Source organism: Polypterus senegalus, chromosome 9, assembly GCF_016835505.1.
Source record: "Polypterus senegalus isolate Bchr_013 chromosome 9, ASM1683550v1, whole genome shotgun sequence".
NCBI lineage: Eukaryota > Metazoa > Chordata > Cladistia > Polypteriformes > Polypteridae > Polypterus > Polypterus senegalus.
The window spans coordinates 124,682,831-124,707,897 of NC_053162.1; the positions used below are offsets into that span (position 1 = coordinate 124,682,831).

Below are 25,067 nucleotides of genomic sequence, written 5' to 3' on the forward strand. Positions count from 1 at the left end.
TACCCCGGTTAAGACATCTGCTTCCCATAATCCACAAGGGCAAATTTACGTTTTCCACTGATGACCCAATTGGTAAGTGGTTTGAGAAAATTTCACACTTTGTTTCTCTTTTAAAATCCATTAATTTCCATCCCAAATTTTTTTAAACCGTAGCTCATCTTTGCTCAATCGGGGTAAAGACTGGAATCAGTCTCCAAAACACAAACGGTCACTCACAAGGCGCGCTCAGAGACACTCACTCAGTCTTGCATGGTCGGTTTTGAGCAGCAAAGAAACGACTTTGAGATGTTCTATCACATAAACCGGACCCGGCTTCGACACAGCGTATACAAGCATGACGGATGCAGTCTTGGAAAATCATTCTGTTTCCAGGCGTTGACAGGATGCATCAGTTACAATCTTACGTTATGGAGGGATTATTTGTGTGTTATTATTCACGCGGGGCACAGCAATGCAGCTTTATAATAATAAATTATCCATACAACGAAGCCTATACCGCATCGTTTTAATCTTGTTGAAAATGAGCAGCGTGAGCAGCACCACCCCTCCCAGCAGATAGGCTGAAAAGTTCGTGATTGTGGGACGTCTTATTCTTTGACGGAGCTTAGTCACTGTGACAAAGTGCCAGGTTCCCCAAAACGACATTAAATCGATCAGAAAGAGCGTTATTAAATCATCAAGCAATGTGACAGGTGCGACAAGCGTGAACGTATAAGAGTATAAATAAAAAGGAAAGCATTTACACGCACTATTCACCTGCTATTCGACATTTTCGGCCGTGTTACAGACAAGTAAGTTAAAATTTCAATCATTGTATGCTTTGTAAATGGAAGATTATATCAGTTCTAGCTATTGTTTAAATGCGAAATCCAAAGAAAATGGTGTAATGATTGTAAATATTATGCTGCTATAAACCCTATCTGTAATATTTTGAACACCAGTCAGATTCAGGTTATATTTATGTCTGGTATTTATGAGGGATGTTCGAAAACTTTCCGCACTTTTATATTTTCGTTGGAAACGGTGAAGGCGGGAGGGGTAGTAACTGGGCATTAAAAAGTTGGTACGAAGCTGGGAAAAAATGCATCACAAACGAAGAGTAGAAAAGTGAAGTAATTTGTTTGTTAAATTCGTAATAAATAGAGTTTTAAAAAGTATACAAGAGACGTTAAAAACGTTTCCGCACTTTTAAAACTGCTTATTAAGAATTTCAATCTGTTTTAACAGTTAACGTTTTAATTTGTGAATTCAATTTGTGAATTAGTGAATTTCCCCTTAGGGATTAATAAAATATCTATCTATCTATCTATCTATCTATCTATCTATCTATCTATCTATCTATCTATCTATCTATCTTAACAAGTCACAACTATACGTTTTGATGCCTAAGAATGGCATTCCTGTGAATCAAATTTATTAGATACTAGTATCATTTTGGAATTATAGAGATCCACGATTTAGTATTGACTACACAAAATACGAATTAGAAATGTGTATATGAGATGTTTACATTTGAGGGACTTTTCAAACTGGCCCTTATATTTGAATTCCAGTTATCTAATTACATTGATTAAAATTTCAGACGTATGCAAGTAACCTATAAATAGTTAAGGTGTACATTTCAGATACAGTGTCTGTAATCCTATAAACCAAAATTACATTTTTATACATTTAATTAAAACACTTCAGAAATGTTTTAAATTCTTTTTATCAAGCAAAAATAAAATTTTAGGTATAAAGGTTCCATTAAAGTCAATGTGGAAATTTCCAATTGCAGATCTATATTAACACAAACTCTATAATGTTCGAGCAACTTCAAATCCTTAGATCTTTTCTGTGTATTAAATGTCCCCAAATAACGTGTTCATTATTTTTCTTAGTTAAATCGCACTTTTTCAATGTATTTAAGGTTGTTTTGTATTTTTCTGCACTTGGTCAAGCAGGTTAGTGAGTTTCCCTGAAGCACCCTAAAGTACGAACGTCTTAATGTCGGCTTTAAGGTAAATCGTCAATTTTAAAAGATTTCCCGAAATCCACCGAAGCTAAAGTAGCACGTTAAGTCCTTCGTGATCACCGTCGTGATGTGCAGGTATATGCTCTTCACTGTCTCAAGCCACTTTTGTTTTTCCGACTTTTGAAACTGAATTCTGCCGCATGCCTATAAACAAGGACACTCTGACTAAAATGCTTTCGTTTGAAAAACCTTTTTCTTTGACTGTCTCTTGTCATTTATTGTTCGTTCATCTTAGAAACTATATAATTCTGCGTGTTGATTAAGTATAGGGTGGTCCAGATCTAATTATGAATTTTTATTACGCTATAACTTATTAAGTTTATAGAAAAACAACCGAAAATCCCGGACTATCGAGAAGTGTGCGAACTGACGACATGAAGAATCGTCTTTGCGCCGAACTGGAATCGTTTCCGCTAAAATAAGAGTCATCCAGACGATCTAGATCTGTAAATTTAGATCTGGACCACCCTGTATACTACTTTGTATTTGCTCGTAAAGCGGTCGATTAAGAGTCGCTCTTTACCCAATACAAGTCATTGATTTCGGGAAACTAGCTGGATTCGATAATGAGATCTTTCCAAATTTAATAGTAAAAGTATAGTCTATTATCTGCAAACAAACACATATCAGTCCTCAATTTTCTTAAACCGTTTTTTTTTCTTTACCATTGGAGTCTATGTCAGAAGCATTGTGCTCAGAAAAGGACACCAGTGCTAGTGCACAAACTCATAAAGTGGCCAAGTAAAAATGTTAGCCAGTACAATATAGAACCATTTGGGGCTTTTGCATTCTGTTCCTGTAATCTTCTCTGTGCATGGCAAACGGCATATGTATTGTTTGCCTTAAAAACTGGTATTCACTGCCACATATTTTCACTTGAGATATACAATTTTAACACAACTTTATAACTTTGCCTCATTTATCTGTTTTTGTAGACCAAGATTAATAACCTCATGTATTTTGAAATGTTGCCTTACCATTTACTGTAACTAAAAACATTCTACAGTTGGCTGTTTGTATTGAATACAGGCTCTTTGAGGACTTTTAACGTTATTATTATGGTCTATGCTGCAGTTACACTAAAATTAATCGTGTGATTAAGTTAATATATTGATGTCCCTATGAGTAATAATAATAATACATTTTATTTATTTGTAGGCGCCTTTCTAAACATTCAAGATCACTGAACAATAGATAAAACACAGATTATAAACAAAAGTAAAATACAAAAGTGAGACTGTAATCAAAGAAAAAAAGCAGTCTTAAACAAATGAATTTTAAGTTTAGATTTGAAAAGTGAAAATGATTCAATATTTCTAAGCACAGGTGGTAGTGAGTTCCAAAGCTGAGGAGCAGAGCAACTGAATGCTCTGCTCCCCATGATAAGATGGACGAAGGGGACAGTCAAGTGGATGGTGGAAGAGGATCTAAGGGTACGGGAGGGAATGGCAACATGGAGGAGGACAGACAGATATGGAGGGGCAAGGTTGTGGATAGCCTTAACCGTTAGTAGGAGAATTTTGAATTGAATTCGGAACTGAACTGGAAGCCAATGAAGCTGCTGCAAAACGGGAGTGATATGGTGAATAGAGGGGGTCTAGTAATGATGTGGGCATCTGAATTCTGGACCAGTTGTAGCTTATAAAGAGATTTGCCAGAAAGACCAAAGAAAAGGGAATTGCAATAATCCAGATGAGAAGTGACAAGGCTATGAACAAAGATAGCAGTGGTGTAGGGAGTGAGGGATGGGCAAATACGATTAATGTTACACAGGTGGAAATATGCAGACCGGGAGATGTTATTGATGTTGGACTGAAAGGATAAAGTACTGTCAAGGATGACACCCAGACTCGTAACCTATGGGGAAGGGGAGACAGAGGAATTATCAATAACAAAGGAAAAATGATCAGTTTTCAATAATGTTGATTTTGTACCAATGAGGAGAACCTCAGTTTTGTCGCTATTTAATTTAAGAAAATTTGAAGAAAACCAGGATTTGATTTCTGCTATGCAATCAATAAGTGAGGAGGGTGGAAAGGAAGCAGTAGCTTTGCTAGTGAGATAGAGCTGGTTGTCATCAGCATAACAATGGAAGCTAATGTTATATTTATGAAAGATATTACCAAGGGGTAGGAGGTAAATAATGAAAAGGAGGGCACACCTGAAGTAACACCAGTGGGTTGGGATGTGAATGTTTTAAGCTGAACAAACTGATTGTGGCCTGAGAGGTAAGATCTGAACGGATCTAGTGGAGTATGGGTAATGTCAATCAAAGATAATCTATTGAGAAGAGTAGTGTGACAAATAGTGTCAAAGGCTGCATTCAGATCAAGGAAGATGAGAATCGTAATTAAACCAGAATCAGCTGCCATAAGGAAGTCATTAGTAATTTTTATAAGTGCCATTTCTGTACTGTGGAGGGGATGAAAACCAACTGGAACTGTTCATACAGGTTATTTTGAGATAAATGAGAATGAAGTTGAATAGCCACTATTTTTTCAATTAATTTGGAAATGAAGGGTAGATTAGAAATAGGATAAAAATTAATGAAATTAGTCTGATCGGCACCAGGCTTTTTCAGTATTGGGGTTATTGCAACAGTTTTAAAAGATGAAGGAACAGTACCAGTAGTGAGAGAAGAGTGGATTATAGCAGAAATAAGAGGGACCAGAGAGGGGTGGCAGGCTTTGACCAGAACTGTAGGGTCCAGTTGACAGGTGGATGGCTTAGATTTACAGACAAATGTGAGATTTCTGAGAAAGTAGGAAGCTGAAAAGCGGAAAATAAGTGAGTTGGTGGGTGGAATTCAAATGAAGTACTGGAGGAATCCGTACAGAGAGACTGATGAATCTCCTGGATTTTTTCATTAAAAAAGGACATAAGGGAAATGCAACATTCAGTTGAGTAAAGGTGAGAGGGTAAAGAATCCGGGGGTTGTGTGATATTGTAAAGTAGTGAAAATTATGACTTGTTGTTGCCTTCATTGGAAGAAATAATGAGAGTATAATAGTTAGATTTAGTTTGGGCAATACAGTCCTTGTAATAAAGTATATGGTTTTTGTACATCTCTTTGTGAGCAAAGAGTCCAGTTTTTTTATATAACCGTTCTTGTTGCCAGTCTTTGGCTTTCAAGAGCTGAAGTTCAGGTGTGAACCAGGGAGCAGAAAAGGAGAAAGAAACAGATCTAGTTTTTAATGGAGTGAGTGAGTTGCTTTGTGTTTGTGTTTGTGTGTGTGTGTGTGAGTGTGTGTGTGTGTGTGTGAGTGTGCCCTGCAATGAACTATGTCCTGATCCAGGACTGCTCCCTGGCCAGCAGCTAATGCTGTTTTGAAGACATCTGGTCCCAGAGAGCTTGATTGTCTAAGATATACATCATATTAAACGAAACAGGTATTCAACTAAACTATATTACATTTTAGTATTACTGTTATACTTTTATTTTGGAGCTTAATTAAAACTGTGTAACTGGCATTAAAAGTTAAAATGACATTTGCAATCCACTATAGATCTATTTTTATCTTTGTTTATTTATATAACGGGAGATTCTTTAAAATTTTTGAAATTAGACTATACCAAGGAGGGCTAATCTACCATGAAATACAAATGATGTTTGGTTAGCTATTCATGCAAAGGCATCTGTAGTTGTGACACATATTTTTTTAGGCTGGAAGCACAGTTGGAGGCAGGATCTTATCATGCTGACATCTATTTTATATTCAGACACAACCAAGAAAATTGTTAAAAGTTTATGCTCAGTGTTTTCTTTTAGCCAAATACGTTTTTTTCAGTTTCACTATAACATGTAAGAAGCAAATTATTTTCATATTAAAGAAAATTCACATATTTAACATGACATTTGAAATAACTGGATATGAAAATAATCAACAGTTACCTCCCCTATTTGAGAATTACCTATTAAAGGCAAGGCAAGTTGGTTATAGATTGATTAATGTTTTAGAAGGAACATAAGGATTTAAAAGAATATATACACAATAAGAATATACAATTCAAAGAACAGAAAATGATTTGAAACAATGACATGGGTCTGAGTCAACGCTGTAGTAAGTTAAGGTGTCAATAACATCGAACTTTCCTTTCAAGAACATTGGGAAAAACTTTTGATTTCGTTAAAGAAGGTTTACTGATGGACAAGTTCAGAAAATCACAAACCAAAAAAAAGTAGTAATTTTATTCAGTAAGAGTTCTGTAATGATTTAATTTTTTTTAACAAACTAATAGGAAACGTGCAAACCATTTTGATAAATGTTCTACTGGTCTGATAGATTATTTGATCACGAAACCACTGAGCACAGATATATGGGGGACATTCAAAACGTTTCCTTACTTTTTTAAACTCGGTTTATTAAGAATTTCAAAAACAAATTACATCACTTTTCTACATAGTCTCCTTCGCTTCCGATGCAAGTTTCCCAGCGTCTTACCAACGTTTTAATGCCTAATTATTACTCCTCCCGCCTTCACTGTTTCTAACAAAACTATAAAAGTGCGGAAACTTTTTGAACATCCCTCGTATTGCTTTCGTTAACTGGCAAGTTGGCAGCTAGATGCCCAAGCAAAAGCATTGCGTATAATAAAACGACTTTTTAAACGATGTATTTTAGGTGTTTCTGGTTGTGTCACTTCAGTTCATGCAATTTTAAACCGGGTTTGCGTTGATGATGCTGATAAAGATGAAACAAAGTCTACCCTGTAAAGAATTCTCGTAAGAATGCATTAAATTCAGCATATATTTTCGGAGCAAAAATATATAATATAATAAATGGTTAAACGACGATGTTTTTAATCAGATACATGCATGCAAATTTACATTTAAGTTGTGTTTTAGCACTCAATATCAATCTCTTGTTTTAATGTGCAAGAATATTCAATGAATGAATAATTGATGCGTTGCCATAGACGAACCTGTGAGATATTGGTTGAAATTGTTTGATAATATAGAACGACGCTTTGCGCTCTAATTGTGATGCAATATCCGTAAATGTTAATAACGGAAATGTATTTTTTGAGCAACGAGAAAAGTACTGTGTGTATGTATTGTTTTTCCTCCGCCGTTACATTTATATTAACATATTTATATAAACAGGTTAACTTGGCGTATAATGAAGTTGGCAACACGCACGATAAAAAACACTGAGTGTTTTTGGGTATATCTGGGTTAAGGTGAATGATTCGGTTAAGGCAGAAGCCCAGTTTCTTAAAAATCCGTGGCCCTGGCCAAGTAATCTCCTGGCATTCTCCTTTGTCAAAACGCTCCAACGTCAGTAAACTATCCGAAAAGGAGTTAAACATCATCATCGACCACCGTGAATCTGAAAATCAACATGACACCAGTGACAATTTTCTTGTGATGTATAAATATGTTAAACTGAGGCCTCTGTTTCGGATTTCAGTTACCAAAATGCGTGCAGCACACTCTTTTCTGCTTGATTGTGAGAATGAGCCGTGCAAAGGACCCGGCAAGTGTATTTTGCCTTACAGCCAGTGCTGCTGGAATAACAATAACGCATGCATTTTTATTTCAATATAAGTATTGCGTTAAGTTGCTGGTTACTTTAAAAAGTAATCGGACTATGTAACGCAAGTTGCTTCAACGTGTTACCATGCTGCTCTCAAAGCTTGTTATGCTCAGTTTAGTACTGTATGTTCAGCTCGTCATCATATATTTAACATTTTTTTTTTAATATTAAGGCAGGTTAATTCAGCCTGGAGAAGGAACAATGCAATGGCCTAAACGTTTGTATCTTTAAATTTATTTTAATAACGCTTATATCCGTCGCTGCTGAAAGAGTATGCGAAGCAAATGTGTAGGCTGACAGAGTTCTACGGTCATATTTAGCGAACAAAAGCCAACAGCAACCCGGTCAAGGGTTAACGTGGCCACATCATGAGGTTAGCCACGTTTTATCATATATTTTTTAGAGGCCAATAACTCGGTTTCTCTAACCGGAATAAGGGTTTAAGTACTTTTTAAAATACAGATTTTGGTTGATTACAGAGTGGCGATTACTAGTGGATTTCGGGTTACTGAGGCACATGTAAATGCACCTACTGTGAACTAACATAGTGACGAATGCAATTTATAACAATTCACTCAAAACTGAACTGCACCAAGTGTTCTTTGTATAACTACCTTCAATTAATTTAATTCCTAAGCTCATACTCATACTTGCTGACTTTATGCAGATGCACAGCTCAGGTGGTGGTCAGAAGTTTTCAAGTGGTTGAACGTAAACGGTCTTATCGTGTCGGCAGGCGCAAATTTTTACTTCCTCTCTGTGTGATTAAAGCATCGAAGTATTCCTCAGAAGAGTCAAAGAAACAAATCAGAAGCGAATGAATCAGTGAGAAAAGTGTGAGGGTTACCCAAACTGTCCGTCATTGACAAATGGGACGCTAGTCTGATACATTCATCTATTTTCATTGTCTGCTTATAGAAACAAATCTATGTAATTTACGTGGCTAATCATTTAACCCATTTTTGTTGTTCTTTTGTAATAATTAGGTTTTGATGTTCAGTGCTTTAAATGGATTTGTCTTAAATTATTGAAAAATTCAGTTGTTTATGTAAAACTGTCTTTCTGTCCTATATTTATTTTCTAAACCATAATGAAGACAAATGGCTAAGACGAATTGACTTGATACTACTGGGTTTTTTCAAATTAGAAAAGAAGACAAAAAAACAAAACAATTTGACACTTCAGTGTGAATTTCGTAATAAATCAATATGCAGCTTATAAGCAGGGCAGAAGGATCTCTGTGATTCCTAGATAGATTAAGTAGATTCAATAATTAATGCATGTGCCCAAGGATATTTGAAATATTAAAATATGAGATACTGTATTTAGAAGTAATCTTTTAAAGAAAAAATGTAAAACTTCATGTACTGTAGAAAATACAATGCATGGAAAGTGTAAATTGGCCTTTACTGGTTTTTATAGCTGATATTTTTATTTAAAGCTGCTTAGAATTACTTTTATTACAGAGTGTTTAAGTGCTTTACATCTGCTGACACAGCATGTCCATAGAGCAGATTCTAAATATGAAGTCTTAATGCTTTAGGCATTTCCTCACAAAAATAACTTTACTTACAAGCATATATCAGGAAACATCTACGTCAGAAAATTACATAACGTACTTAAGTGCTAGCTCATAAAATTAGAATTCAGCCAATTATATTCAAATAGATTTCATTAGAAAATGAAGTAAGTGCACATTTCTAGTGCAGAAACCATATATTTTATTTCCTTACTGATGCCAATGTTTTTGCATGCTTTAAACTCCTAATTTATGCCTCACCCTATGAATGCCCATCTTCTGTTTGCTAAATTTTGTTGGTAATTGTAATTCTAATATTTAACTGAAATTGGCACCTGCTATAATACATCTGGGGGAAAATAACATTGGGCCATATTTTGATCCAGTTTTGTGCTTCTTTTCAACCCATGTAAACACCCTAAATATCATGTATTCTAAAAGATAGGATCATCAGCACTACAAGTTAAGATGGTCAAACAATATATAGATTTGGGGCGAAAAATGTGTTGCCCAGGGCACCTAAAAGGAAGAGTGAGAATCAGGCCAAGAATGGCTCATCAGGCATAGCATTGGGTCAGCGCATGAAAAGAAGTTTTATATGGCAATAAAGCCAGAATGAAGACAAATTGCCAGCAGACCATCGTTTGTAGCTCAGAATAATTCAGTAGAGTATTTAAATGTCTACTGATGGTATTGTGTTTATTTTGTGAAATAATGAATCTTATTGATTAACAATCAACTTTATAATACATGAGCGAGTTTGTCATGCTATTTCCCAAAAAATCATAAGCATCGATAGACAAAACTCTCATTATGGGGTGATGGTTTAGGTCTTTAAGTGGGATAAAATAAAATGTTGAAAAGTAATATGAAGTAAACATTATAATTTAATAAACACAAAATCAGTCACATTGTTTATAAGACAAATGATTTTGTAAATCAAAACCCTACTTTTCTAAAAAGAGCTTGTTCTTTTAGATGACTAGGGGGCTTTGCCCCCTGCTCACTTCGCTCGCCAACCCTCATGTTTGTTTTTTTTTTCTTTGAATTGTTGCTATTTCATTAGTTTAACTTTTCTTTCAGAACTTCTGTAAAAACAATATTTGTAATCTTGTGAGTCCCAATATGCTGAATCTTTTTAATGAGGTCAGTGAGACATGTGTTTAATGACTTTGTACCATAATTCAGGATAGGTTTCTCTGTTTGGAATTTCAGCACAAACAAAACAATCAACATCATCAGCAGTTAATAATTTTTTTACAAAGTAACCAATAAATGCATGTGCGGTAAACTCAGTTTTTGAAATTCTCAAGATTCTTTATTTGTCACATGTATAGTTAAACAGGACAACACACAGTGAAATGCATCCTGATCCACTTATCAAAAACTGTGCAAAGTTAGAAGAATATCAGTTAGATTAACAAAAAGTCATAGATTGAAAGATAACAGTATAGTAGAACATAATAAATAAGTAAAATTATGTGAATAAAGTAGAATTAAGTATTAAGGTGCAATAGTGTAGTGATTATTGTGCAAAACCAAAGTTATACTGGTGCATAGTTAAATGAGGCAGTTTGTTTGTTTGTGCTACTGCGATCTTTACTTTCTTTTTTTATATTTTTCTAATTCTAATCTCTAACCTGCTTTGCATGTGTTTAGCGCCAGCATTTCTGAACGTCTTTATGAAGTTCTACTTTGTCTTTTAACCTGTCTTTTAATTCTGTGCCGGATTGGACGTGCTTTTTTTTTCAATTCCACTTGTTCCAGGCTGATAATTACTTTCCTTATTTTCTGAATTTGCACCTCAATTATTCTTTTTCACTCTTTTTTCTCTCCAACGCTTTTGAGTCTCTTTTCTCTGCACTGCTTTCTTCTTTGCTTAGATGTCGACATTTAATTTATAACATACTGTCCTTATGCACTTTATATGCGCCAAGTGCCCTGGATCTGTGTCTGCTCAAATCCTTTAGACGACTGAATGTTTTGCTGCCTCTTGGCTTATTTGATATTGATTGTAAGTAGGGCATGTCTTGCAAGAATCTCATGTTCCATGTCATCGCGAGATAGTCCTGGCACAAAGTCTCATGTTTAAAGTACCTGGTGAGACGCTCTGTGGCCATCTCGCGGTTTCTTTTAAATGTCTTCCATGATCTTAACGTGAAGATGCCCTTGTGTTTCTCTCCAGGATTTTTTTTTTTATAATAGAGAGATAACACAGTGTCACTCTGAAAAAAGGCACAAGATAGCCTTTCAAACAGTGATTAAAAAAAAATAGTAATGGTTCTTTTATGGCACTTTAGTGGTGTGTGTGGTTCCTTAAACTGTTTCTTGGCAAAGAACTATTTCATTTTGTAAATGGTTGTTGGCATATGAAATTAATCTTTTGGACTTTGAAAAGGTGTTTAATATGTGGACAAAACAGAAATCTTTAATGTATAGTTGTCTAGTAGATCACTGACAGATTAAGAATACTTGAATTAGGCTGATTTATTATATGCGGCCATTTTAAAATTATGAACCCACTGGCATTTCACAGCTCTCTTATAATTTATTAATTGTAATGTATTGACCCTCTTATGGGTTTTTAAAAAAGTTTTTTTCTGGGTCCTCCATGTGGATTGTGTTTTTGGGAACAATCCATATGGTATTGCTATGATGAACCAATTTGATGTGTTTATTTATAAGAATGCACACTCCTTCAGATGCACAGATATCATCTGGACAGCCTAACATTTTGTAAACTGTAATGTATATAATCTGTTACTTTTCAATAATCTTTAAATAAAGTTTGTTTCGATTTTTTCCAAGTGGGAAATTAGCCTTTTTACAGAAAGTCATGTAGTAAATATATATACATGTGCATGCACACACACAGTATGGTCTGAACACACACCATAATGACTAAAAGGAAAGAAAACGTTTGACTTGACAGTTGCAGTCTCAGTCAGGTATCATACAGATGTTGTCATAAAAGAGCCCAAGTAGCATTTCTTGACACACTTCTCATGAGTAACCCATTGGCTTAAAGTACTCAAAGCTAATGTGTCAAACAGTGAATGTGCAGCATTGTTCATAATAGCACCAGTTTTGTTTTCATTCTGTCCTTCACTCCAGGGGTCCAGAGTGTGCCCCATCACAGAGCCTGCCTTTTAATTAGTTTGTTTGATTCAGCTGGCTTCTCTTGAAGTGATATTACTGGTCCAGCACACCACAGTATAGAAAATTACACTGTCCAGCATAGAGCTGTAGAATATGTGAAGGATGTCAGTACTTACAATATAGGAATGCAGTTTCCTTAGACAAAAGATCCTACTCTGCCTTTCTTATATAGTTCCTCTGTGATCTGAGACCAGACCACCCTGTCATTGATGTGGAACCTGAGTACTTGTAGAAGTACACCTCCTCTACATCCACTCACTATAGAGTGAGATGATATAGAGCAGTGATAGCGAACCATTTAGAAACCAAGTGCCCAAACTGCAATCCAAAACCCACTTATTTATCGCAAAGTGCCAACATGGCAATTTAACCTGAATACCACCTAAAACTGAACACCAGCATAACCAAGGAGCTGGTGGTGAATTTTAGGAGGCCCAGGCCCCTCATGGACCCCGTGATCATCAGAGGTGAGTGTGTGCAGAGGGTACAGACCTATAAATACCTGGGAGTGCAGCTGGATGATAAATTGGACTGAACTGCCAATACTGATGCTCTGTCTGTCTATCTACTGAGCTTTTAGTTTAGAAAAGCCACTCATACATTAACATCTTTTGTCTTAAAAGAAAAACATAATAATGGAGCTTTCAATGATACAAACAACTTTTTGTTGAAAGGTAAAAGTTTGCATTCGGTATGCTTTTGAACAATTAATGTGCTTTTTGCTGTTGTATGCATGCTGATAATTTGTCTACCCTTGGTTCATACTTTGTAAGTTTGAGAGCAACACATGCAGCACTCAGGTCATCTGTTAGTCTGTTTCTGGTGTCAGATTTGATTTAATTCAAAGGTAAAAACAGCTGCGCACAAGCATAAGATGTTCCAAACAAAGTAAGGAAAGCAATCTCAAGTGCCTTCATTGACTTAAGATTATTTGGCAGAGAATTCCACACTTTAAGGATTTCATTTTCATAACTAACTGTGCTGTCCTTTGTCATCCCTTCGATCCTCTCAAGTGTTTCACGCAGGTCTTCCCTATTAAGCTCCGCCCCCAAAGCTTCTATTATATATTACGGGGTCGTGGATCAGGTGTGGCGATTAGCAACTCCCGGCAATAATTACAGATGCGGACGACTCCTCACCTGTGCGCTTAAGCGAGGACTGCCCGCATCACAAAGCTCCCGGAAACCGCTCCGGCCACTCTACCTTAACCCCCTTTAAGCCGTGAGTGCGGCAATTATCTGTTAAAACTGGCCTTTTCAATTTTGAGCTGTGGACCCGCTATACCACATCCCCTCCAACCCCACCACGGGAATCACAGACTCAAAAGCCTGCAGTCCGTGCCGCACACTCAAGCAGCATGTGTGCCGCCCGCCTTACCCCAGACAGGAGAGGGAGGAAGCGCTCCCATTGGGCTGCAGGGCAGAGGGGCGGGTGATGTGAGAAAAGTCCTCCGGCGCGTGAAGAGGGGGAGCGGTGAGGGGAGCAGCCCGGCCCCGCATTCCTCTGGCTTTATAGTAACGAACTCTGTGCTCGGGCGACAGCGCGCGTGCCCACTGAGAGGGCCATGAGTGCCCCCTTTGGCACGCGTGCCATAGGTTCGCCACCACTGATATAGAGTTTCTTTTGTATGTCAAAAGTCAATAACCAATTCCATGGTTTTGCTGATGTTAAGTTGCAGACCATTTTTTCTGGACCACGAAGTCTAGTTTTCCATGTGACTCCCTATACTGTGTCTCACCCCCCTTATCAATACACCTCATTAATGCAGAATCATTTGAGAAATTTCTGTAAGTGATATGATCTGGTGTTATAGTATGAAGTGTACATATCGAAGAGAAAATGTTACAGGATTGTTCCTTGTGGTGCTGCAGTGTTGCTCACAAGCACCCTAGAAACACAGTCCTTGAGCCTTACAAACTGTGGTCTGCCAGACTGATAATCCATTATCCAGGACATTATACGCTCATCCACCTACATATCTCTGAGTTTACCCCTTAACAGGGATGGCTGAATGGTATCTGGAGAAATAATAAAAAAAAAAACCATAATCCTCATAGTGCTGCCAGCTTGGTCCAGGTGAGTATAAACCTTGAGGATAAACAGATAGATGACTGCATTCTTCACTACGATCTTTGTGCGACTGTAGTATATGACTAGTCAGTCTCTCAAAGGTCTTTATAATGTGAGATATAGGTGACACTGATTTGTAGTTATTAGATGTAGAGGCACCTGCCCTTTTTGGAGCATGAGCATTGCAGGGGGTTTTACACAGCAGCTGCACTCAGGGGCCTTAGGGACAGACTGACCAGTTGAAATAGGATACAGCAAAGCTGGTGAGCACAGGTGTTAAGAACCTGAGGACAGACTCTATGTGTATTTGTGGTTTTCCTATGCATAGCTTCCTCAGTTGTCTCCTCACTTGGTCTGCTGTTATGGACAGCCCATACTGATAGTCAGAGGTGGACTCTGTTTTGTCTTCTTTCCCCTTTTGTATTATTAATATGTAGCCTTAGTCAAAATGCCTCAAATCTCACGGACTTAGCACTGTTTATAAGGAATTGTATCATATAACATCTCCTCACCTTCCCTTCTACATTTATAACCTCAGGCAATTAGGTGTAGTAAAAGACAAGCAGGAGTTAAGTTACAATTTAAATAATGTATTATTGATAATATTCATAAATAATAACAATAAGCAAAATATATTTGAATATTGGCAACCAAGCAACCTATGGTGATGTGTAGTTTCAGGTGGCACACAGACTTATTAGTTACTTAAAATGTCTCTAGTTAAGGCATCATTTGTGGTCAGCTTTCATCAGTACAGGCCGCATGCCTGTCTTGATATGGCTGCCGGACTGTGCTCTTCATTGTATTGTCCTTTTCAGTTCATAGTGTGTGAGATGGTCTGTCATCAGTTTGGTAAGCGAGAGACATAGGGGTAAAGCAAGCAAATTTATAGGTTTTCTCTCCAACCCCTACAGCCAATAGGGTGTCATGGTACTTAAAGGCTTGTGATACAAGTCAATTCTAAACAGACATACTTCAGACCAATGGGGCAGAGAACAGCTTCACACCTGCCGTCGTGAATCTTACCAGCTAGGCAGTCTGGTTTTCCTTTGGGGGTTGATTGAGAGAGAGGCCTGCAAAGAAACATTTGCTAAACTTGTTTGAGGAACTTCCCTCAATCCTGTCATAAAATTCACTTTCCTGACTTAGTCCTAGAGGGGTAAACATGAATGCTTCTCACTAATGTAACACTAATTTTACATTGCTTTGCCTAAGTTACAAATAAAGATACACAAAATATTTATCAACCTGTATGCAAATTTTCACATCACAACAGACTCATCATCAAATTTCAGTATGAATTAAAATTTTCTACACTTCCTTAGACAGCGTATGCTGTTTTTTTGTTTCTCAAATGTACAGTATATGCAATAACTAAAGTATCATGGAATGCAAACAATGTTGTCTGTTGTTTTGTCTATCAGTTGTTTTTCAGTCTTTTTTTTTTATTTATTAATTTTATTACAATCAATACATAGCAATCAAGTTTTTACAAAAAAAAGAATTATGTTAAGAACAGATCCATCCCCACCCCTGAGAGAGAGAGAGCAAGCCAAACGGTGTAAAATTTAAGGCTTGTAAAAATACCTAAATTAATAAATTCTCTGTGCTTTATAAACTTATTTTAAAATATTACTGATTAGATCCTGCCAAGTTTTGAAAAAAGTCTGTACGGATCCTCTAACTGAGTATTTGATTTTTTCCAATTTCAAATAGTATAACACATCGGTTTCCCACTGACTTAAAAGAGGAGAGTTTGGGTTCTTCCAGTTTATCAGAATGAGTCTGCGTGCCAACAGTGTAGTGAATGCAATCACAATTTGTTTGTCCTTCTCCACTTTAAGCCCCTCTGGAAGAACCCCAAACACAGCTGTTAATGGGTTAGGAGGGATTGTGAGTCCAAGGCTGTCTGAGAGGTAATTAAAAATTTTTGTCCAGAATAATGTTAATTTGGTGCAGGCCCAGAACATGTGACCTAGTGAGACTGGGGCTTGGTTGCAGCGTTTGCAGGTTGGATCATGTCCTGGAAACATTTTGGAGAGTTTTAGTCGAGACAGATGTGCTCGATATATATTTTTGAGTTGTATAATTGTATGCTTTGCACATATGGAGCTCGAGTGAATTCTCTGCATTGCTACTTTCCACTCCTTTTCTGATATATTAATTGAGAGGTCTTTTTCCCAGTGTCCTCTTGGATCTTTGAAAGGAAGGGATTGTAAAATGATTTTATATATTGTAGAGATGGAGTCTAATTCCTTGAAATTGAGCAATATTTTTTCCAGCGTGGATGAGGGTGCAAGATGAGAAAAATCTGGAAGGTTCTGTTAAACAAAGTTCTTGATTTGAAGATAGTGAAAGAAATGTGTAGCTGGAATGTTAAATTTGGAATGTAATTGTTCATAGGATGCAAAGACGTTGTCTATATAAAGATCTCTAAGCAAGTTAATTCCAAATTTTTTCCAGATATTAAAAACTGCATATGTTTGTGAAGGTTGAAAGAGGTGGTTCTCTTGCAGGGGTGCCACAGATAGAAGCTTCTCCGTCTTAAAATGCTTTTTACATTGGTTCCAGATTCTAAGTGAGTGGAGCACAATTGGGTTATTAGTTTTCAGTCTTTTTTTATGGGGTAAAGTATTACTTTTATCCTTGCATGTTAAATGCTGATAGAGTGACGTTTTGGGAAACACACAAAAAAATTGCTTGTATGTTACATACGAGCATTGTAAAGCTGCTGGTTAATGCTAAAATTAATAGTTTTTGGCAAATACACCCCTGATAGTTGTGCTTGAAATGGATTTAGCTGCTTATTTTTTCATTATCAGTTATTGAAGTACAACTTTTATTACAAGATGGACTCATTGAACTTGTGACAATATCACGTATGCTATTATATTATAACATGTCCAGGATGGGCATTTGACTGAAACTTTGATTTTCAATTTTTGCAAAGAATGTGGGCCTCCTGGTTAGGGTTTTATTCCGTGCTCTGCGGAAAAGGGAATGTTTGATTTCTTCTGTTCAAATTCCAACTAACTTTACTTATTTTACTTTAGATCTTCTTTCTTTATTACTACTTGCAACCTTTAACCAGGATTACTAAATGTTTTCATTTATTTTTCCCTTTATTTGTTGCATAGACACATAGATGGAATTGAACAGTCTTTCAGCCCTGGACTGACATTATATAGACCAACCCACCCTTACTCCTGAGGGTGTGCCTGGGTTATTAAGGGCTGTCATGATAATTGCCAACAAATAAAAAGAGACATACAACTCCTAAATCAGCTGTCTTTGCACTCATGTAGATGTTAGAGCTACCTCTTGCTGTGGTCAAGATTGTTGTCTTGTAGAGTATAGGTAGCTTCAGCTTTGTACACTCGATAGTTAATGCCAAACTTTCCAATCACTTTTACCACATCCACAACAGGGTTTTTCATGGAAATTGTTAAGGGTGATAATAGAAAAGCAAACCAAGATATGTGATGTGCAAAGTAATCAAAGCTTGCAGAAACCTAAAGGTACAAAACCTAGATAGTGGTGCTACATTATTTAGTGAACTAATGTTAAAATTGTTGTCAGTGAAGCACTGCACACCAATATTAGCTACACACACTTTGTTAGTAATGCTACAATCTCTATGTGTTTAATAGAATATGACGGATAGCTACTTTTTTGTCAACTAGTGCTACTGAAGTCATGAACCAATATTGTAAAGTGAACGAATGACAACTTTTCCCATCTGGTCCAAATAAAGCTGTTATTATTATATGTTACACTGCAACCTCCTGCACCAGTGCTTTTTTTCCTTCACTTAATCCTCGGTTTCTCTGCATCACCTTTCTTGTTTTCTTTTACTTTTGGTGTTCACTGTAAAATGCTAAAATGCAATGAGCAGGTTAAGGAAATGGATTGAAGGATGGATAGTTTCATTTTCATTTGTGTGGGGTTGTACCATTTGGGGAGGCCAGGTTAGATTTGCCTTCTTTTCCCAGATACCTGCACGTGAAATAAGAGTTATATCATTTAAAGAGGGGCTGCCTTTTTATGGATTAATACGTGCATGACAGTTTGACTGGCACTGAAACACCACAGGAAATATCCCAAAAGTATTCAGAAGTATTTAATACAGAGGCTGATTTGTTCCTCTTACTCATCTGTATTTGTGCATCTATATAATATTCTAATCCTGTCCTGTGAGAGTAGTGCTCTATTAAAATTTAATAGAGCTGAATTGAATCTGGGACAGACTTCTGCCACCTGAGACCCAAGACTGGATTAGAATGTTCTGCTGTGAATTGGATATGTAAATGACATTATATCACTAAACTATATTTAATCCATAACTTTTATTTGCATCAATTATTGAAACCAATATACAGGAACTAGAGTCACATTTTATTTAATTTTGCTAATTTCTACAGTTTGAAAACCATTATTGTATACAAACTATACACTTTCAGCCATTTTTCAAGTGACTTATGTGAGGTTTGATCTTTTAATTTCATATTGTTTGTTAAATGTATTCTTTGTTTCAATAGTGCCAAGTGCAGATTTAACCAAAACAAAACCAGCTCTATTTTTACGTGCTGAAAGATTAATGAGAGAATGGTGGAGTGAACTTTTATATAGTTATCACCACAAGAAAAACTGGCAAGAAGTAGTTGATGAAGCACACCTCCAACAGCATTGCAGGTAAGGACTAAACTAATTACATTTTATGTTCTGATTATTTGCATTATACCATTATGCAGTGTAAAAAACAATTCTAAAGCAGAGGTATACTGAGTAATTATTGGCTTTTTGAAGCAGCTCTTACAAATGAGAAAATTAAGATTTTGATTTCTTTTAGCATATGTTCCTCAATATGCATGGCTTATTTTATGGAATGTAACAATATTGGCAGTGACCAGATAGCATAAAGCAAGCATAAAGTATATATTAAGTAGGATTAATAATGCTAGGAGTTTATTCTTTTTCCATAATTTCTCTAATGTGGTCAATTACCATGTATGAGGTTACACTATCCTATATTATAGTTAGTGAACAAATGAGGAGGTGGCTTGGACTACCAAGATACATCAGCAGCATAGGCCTATATGGGAATGGAGCCCTCTCTCTGCCTATATCAAGCTTTGTGGAGAAATATAAATGCACCAAAGCAAAACTAGATATGACAATCAAAAAGTCCTGTGACCTTTTCATAAGAAATGCTGCTCTAATCCCAGCAACAGGAAGGAAATGGGACACAGCTTCAGGATTGGCAGAAGCAAAGGCCACTCTCAGACACTGGAACATTGTGAGGTCCAGCATGGCAGAGGAGAAAATTTGTTTGGAACCAACAACACCCATATGGCAAAATGCTACACCAAATGAATGCTAGCATCTGGTGGTGGACGAGGTACACCGCCATGAGGAAGCAGCCAGATGTGCCAGTGCGGTCTCCCTAGCCCAGCAAGACTGCTGGATGAGGTGGGATGGCATAGAGTGTCATAAAATCACACGAAGCGAGCTGTGGAACATGGAAACAAACAGGCTAAGTTTCATCATTAGAGTCACATATTATTTGGCATGGAGAGGACCCAGCCTGTCACCAGGGTGTGGCCCCGGCAAACCTCAAACGCATTCTGGTGGGTTATAAGAATAGCTTAATGCAAGGAAGATACATGGTGTCATAATCAAGTACTGAGGTGCATGGCCTTGGCACTAGAGGACAAGAGAGTGTCAACTAACACCTTCCCCCTAAATGCCCAGGCTACTTTCCCACAACTAACTTCCTTCATCTGGTAAAAGGAGAAACAGTGGACCAAGTCTTCACCTTCTGACTCATGCCCGCTGAATATAGCCAGGAATTGGGAAGTGCGTGTTGACCTACATCAGAGACTCACCTTCCCATCTGAAGTGCACCCAGAGTTGGTCCTTTGGTCTAACTTCTGCCAATGTGTCTTCATCATTGAGCTGACAGTCCCTTGGGAGGATGTCATCGATGAGGCATATGAAAGAAAAAATTTGTGGTATACCAATCTTGCAGCTAAAGCAGAGGAGCAAGGCTGGAAAGTGAAGGTGCATCCAGTACAGGTGGGCTGCAGGGGCTTTGTAGCCAGTTCCACTACAAGGCTGCTGAAGGAAGTGGGCATCAGAGGGCAGGCCAATTGAAAGGCAATTAAGGAATTCACCAGTGTCACTGAAAGAAGCAGTCACTGGTTGTGCATGAAGCGAAAGGAGACAGTACGGGCTGGCAAATGACCACTTAGTAACCATTCAAAATATACCCAGGTCTGATCAGCCTGTGGCGGGCCTGCCACAGCTGAGGGTGACTTGTAGTAAAAGGCTGAAACACCCTGAGGTTGGGGTACACATCTGATTGTTTGAAATTTGAAATATATTTTGTTTCCGTTTCATCCAGTATTTAGTAATTTTGTGATTGCTGCCATTTGAGTTTCCCATTGTTAGGGCTAATGCATTGGTTGTTAGGGGCATGTCCTCAGAGGTGGTGAATAGTGATGAGCGAGCATGCTCGGCTGTACATGTCTTCGCCTCGAGCATCACTATGTTTGGAGCATAGAACTACTCGAACGAGCACCACATGTGCTCGTGTGCCATGCTCGAGTCTCTGCCCCGCACGTTTCGCGGGTTGGAGACAGCCAGTCAAGGGGCAGGTAAGTGCTGCCCTCACTGTAATGCCAGTAGCCATGTCAGGTGCTGGCATTACAGTGATTGGCTGGCCGGAACACGTCATCGGGTGCTATATACTGTATGCAGGCACTGTCATATAATGTTTTAGAGTGTCAGTTCACCTGCAGGCACTGGCATATAATGTTTTAGAGCATAATTTTTCCTGTAAAATTGATTTTTTTGGGGAGTTTTGGGTGTGTTTTTGTCAGTCTGTAAAAATGGCGTACAACTCGGACAAACTGGTTCCCAGCAGCGACTTGGGAGTCCAAGATGGATCCAGACATCGTCCCAGTGCTGTTCCCGGTCCTTTTGGGACCTTTTTTGTCTCATTTTTTGATTTAGACAATTGTTAGTAATTCATACTGAGACCTTTCAGCTGATTTAACAAGCTTTGTTGTTAATGTATTCCAGTAATTTTACTATGCAGAAAAAAGCATTTAAATGTAGTCATTATTATAATAAAATGCGTTGTGGACCACCGGGCCGCTACAGCCTCCCTAACCTGACACATACAGTCAGTGACATGAAGTTGTCACACAGCATACGTTTTATTCACGTGGGGAAGCACTCTTTCTCTTCTCCCCACAACACAGTACATAAAGCACCCAATAGCACAGTCCAGCCCAATAACCTTTCCTGTTTCTTCTTCTCCACCTCCAGTCCTCTCCTGGCAAGCTTTATCCACCTCCTCCTGACTCCGACTCCCTAAATGGAGTGAGGTGGCTCCTTTTATTCACCTCCTGAGAGAGCTCCAGGTGGCTTACCAGCGTTACCTGGAATCACTCCCAGGTGTGGTGGAAATCCATTGTAGGGCTCTGCAGCTCCCCCTGGCAGCCCCCATGGAACCCAACAGGGCTGTGCCAAACTCCAGCTCCTAGCGTGCCCTGTGGGAATCCATTGTGCCACAGCTGCCCAGGAGGGCTTCCCTCTAGTCTCTCACTTAATATCCCATAAGGTCAAAGTGAAAACAATGTTTCAGAAAAGTCAACAAATTCTTAAAAAAAAAAAGAACACAGGGTCACGGGGGTCTGCTGGAGCCAATCCCAACCAACACAGGGCACAAGGCAGGAACCAATCCCGGGCAGGGTGCCAACCCACTGCAGGACACACACAAACACACCCACACACCAAGCATACAATAGGGCCAATTTAGAATCGCCAGTCCATCTAGCCTGCATGTCTTTGGACTGTGGGAGGAAACCTGAGCGCCCAGAGGAAACCCACGCAAACACGGGGAGAATATGCAAACTCCACGCAGGGAGGATCCAGGAAGCGAACCGTTCTGCCCAAACTGAAATCTGTTATTTGTATACAGTAAGTATTCAGACCCTTTGCTGTGGCACTCCAAATTGTGACCAGGTGCATCCTATTTGCTTTAATTATCCTTGAGATGTGTCTAGTGTCTATAGCGGGTTGGATAATAGATGTATGGATGTGTCTAGTGTCAGAAAAGTAATTTTCAAACACTCCTTTATGTTACACTTATTATGTTACAGTTATTGTTAATTGTTAGATGCTCCTTAGATGATTCACGGAAATAGAATTGATTTATGGCTTACCTGTAAGTGAAGCACCTTATAATCAAATCAGTAAAGTTTTCACTAAATAACTCTCTGTGTTACATTCAACTGTATTTGACTCATATATCTCAGAACCTTCCTGCCTTGTGCCCTGTGTTGGCTGGGATTGAGTCCGGCAGACCCCCGTGACCCTGTAGTAGGGATATAGCGGGTTGGATAATGGATGGATGGATGGATCTCAGAACCTGACATGGTGTCAGAAGTGGTGCAATTGAAGTAGAAATGTGTTGTGGAAAGAATTGTTTCAAATGAAAAGAAGAGAGAATGAAAATGTCATGAAAATTGTGAATTTACAGCCACTTCCTAGCCTTCAGTTTTCAGGTAATCTTGCCAAGAACTGTAAACGATTTAAACAATGATTAAAAGTGGCAATTGGTGCAGATGAAAAAAATGAAAGTATCCATTTTATCACAAATAACTGGGGAGGAAGTGTTGGAGATTTATAACAACTTTCAGTTTGATCCTGGAAAACATATGAAGTTAGACGTTACACTGGATAAATTTGAAAGATATTGTATTCCAAAATAGAATGTCACTTATGAGAGGCATAGTTTATTTACTTGTATAAAGATGCAAGCTTAAAACGATTAATCAGGATTAACCAAGTTGCACACACGGAGTAAAATGTCTGAATTTAGGGAGTTAATGGGAGTTAATCATTCCCTCATAAAAGGCAGGATTATCTATGAAATACCAGATAACGCACTTAGAGAAAGGCTACTAAGAAAGCAGGATTGGGATTTGGAAAAAGTAGTAAGAATAAGCAGGGCAGCCAAAACAATGAAAGTACAAGTAAAAGAAAGTTGTAATAAAGAAAAATCAGTACATGTAGTGAACAAAAAAGAAAAGAATAAAATAAATGTAAATACAGAGAAAAATAAAAATGGAAGTAAAAAACAAACAGCATAAAACAGGCATGGGTACGTTGTGGATCACATCATGCTCATAGACAGTGTCCAGCATACAATAAAGTTTTTAAAAAATGTGGAAAATACAGCCATTTTGCATGCTGTTGTCAGTCTCAAGTGAAACAAAACCAAGTTCACACTGCAGAAGAAACTGAAGTTGAGGAATTTTGTGTAGATGCATTGACTAAAGTGAATGGGAGAAAGAAATAGTGGCAGTTCAAGTGGACAATCCAGGTATTTCATTTAAATTAGATACCGGAGCACAAGTGAACATCATGCCTGAAAAGAAATAGAAAACTACAACCCAGACCAAGTTTGCATGATCCAGAAAAAAAAATACTCGATATTCAGGAGTGCAAATACCTGCTAAAGGGCAACGTATGGCTAGTATTGTATACAAAAACAAATAATACTCACTGTTATTTGTAGTCATGCGAAAGGATGTTCAGGAAATTTTAGGATTGTCTGCTTGTGAGAAAATTAACTGGATTGAAAGTACTTAGTATTAACATGGAGGGCAGCACACAATATAAAACACTGCTCCAAAACAATAATGATCTTTTTAAAGAACTGGGTTGTCTTTCTGGGAAACACATGATAAGCACAGAAAACAGCATAAATCCTGTCATGCACCCCAGTAGAAAGGTCAGTTTTTCCCTGAAGGACAAAAGGAACTGGACAGAACTGAGAGCATTAGAACACTCTAGATGAGAACAGGCCATTCAGCCCAACAAAGCTCGCCAGTCCAGAAAGCATGAAAGAAATCAAGAAAGTTAGTGAACCTACTGTGTTGGTGAGCTCTCTGGTTATTGTTGAAAAGAAAGACAGTAATTTAAGAATATATTTCAATCCCAGAGACCTGAACTGAGCTATCAAGAGGGAACATTTCAAACTTCCAACAAGAGAACATATTACGGCACAGTTTGCAAATGCAAAATATTTTGGTAAACTAGATGCTTCTTCAGGACTGTGACAGCTAAAATTGGATGAGTCTAGTTCTAAATTAGGCACATTTAATACTCCATTTGGCAGATATTGATTTCTGAGATTGTCTTTTGGCATAGCATCATTGCCAGAGGTCTATCACAAAACAGTACACATGGCTTTTGAACATTTAGATGAAGTTGACACCTCTGTGGATGACACAATTGTAAGGGGATCTTGAAAAGAAGAACATGATGGAAGGTTGAAGAAAGTATTGGATGCTACAAGAGCATTAAATTTAAAGCTAAAGAAAAATATATGATAGGAATACAGAAGCTAACATTTATAGGAGAAATTCTAAGCAGCAAAAGAGGAAAACCTGATAAATCAAATGTATCTGCTATTAAAAGAAAGACATACAGAGATTTATGGTTATCTCTCAAAATTTATTCCAAATGTGTCTAATATATATATTAGTTCAATGATCCACATAAACCAATCAAGATTTCATTTGATTCCTCATAATATGGATTAGGAGCTTTGCTACTACAAAAGCATGAAAAAACATGGCAGCCAGCAGCATATGCATCTATGTCTCTTACTGGAACCGTGACTAGATATGCACAAATAGAGAAGGAGCTATTGAACATGACTCTTGCGTGTGAATGCTTTCATCAATTTGTG

At 37.7% G+C, this 25,067-nt stretch overlaps 1 protein-coding gene across 1 annotated transcript in view; it reads left to right on the plus strand.

The window, feature by feature from the left end:
- Positions 1–623: 623 nt before the first annotated feature.
- The window catches only part of LOC120535722 (transient receptor potential cation channel subfamily V member 6-like), a 77,066-nt gene continuing 52,622 nt past the window's right edge, over positions 624–25,067 (plus strand). The window contains exons 1-2 of the mRNA XM_039763746.1: positions 624–791; positions 18,838–18,991. Of these exons, the coding sequence (XP_039619680.1) occupies position 791; positions 18,838–18,991 (155 nt within the window). The 5' untranslated portion in view covers positions 624–790. The remainder of the gene's footprint in view (positions 792–18,837; positions 18,992–25,067) is intronic.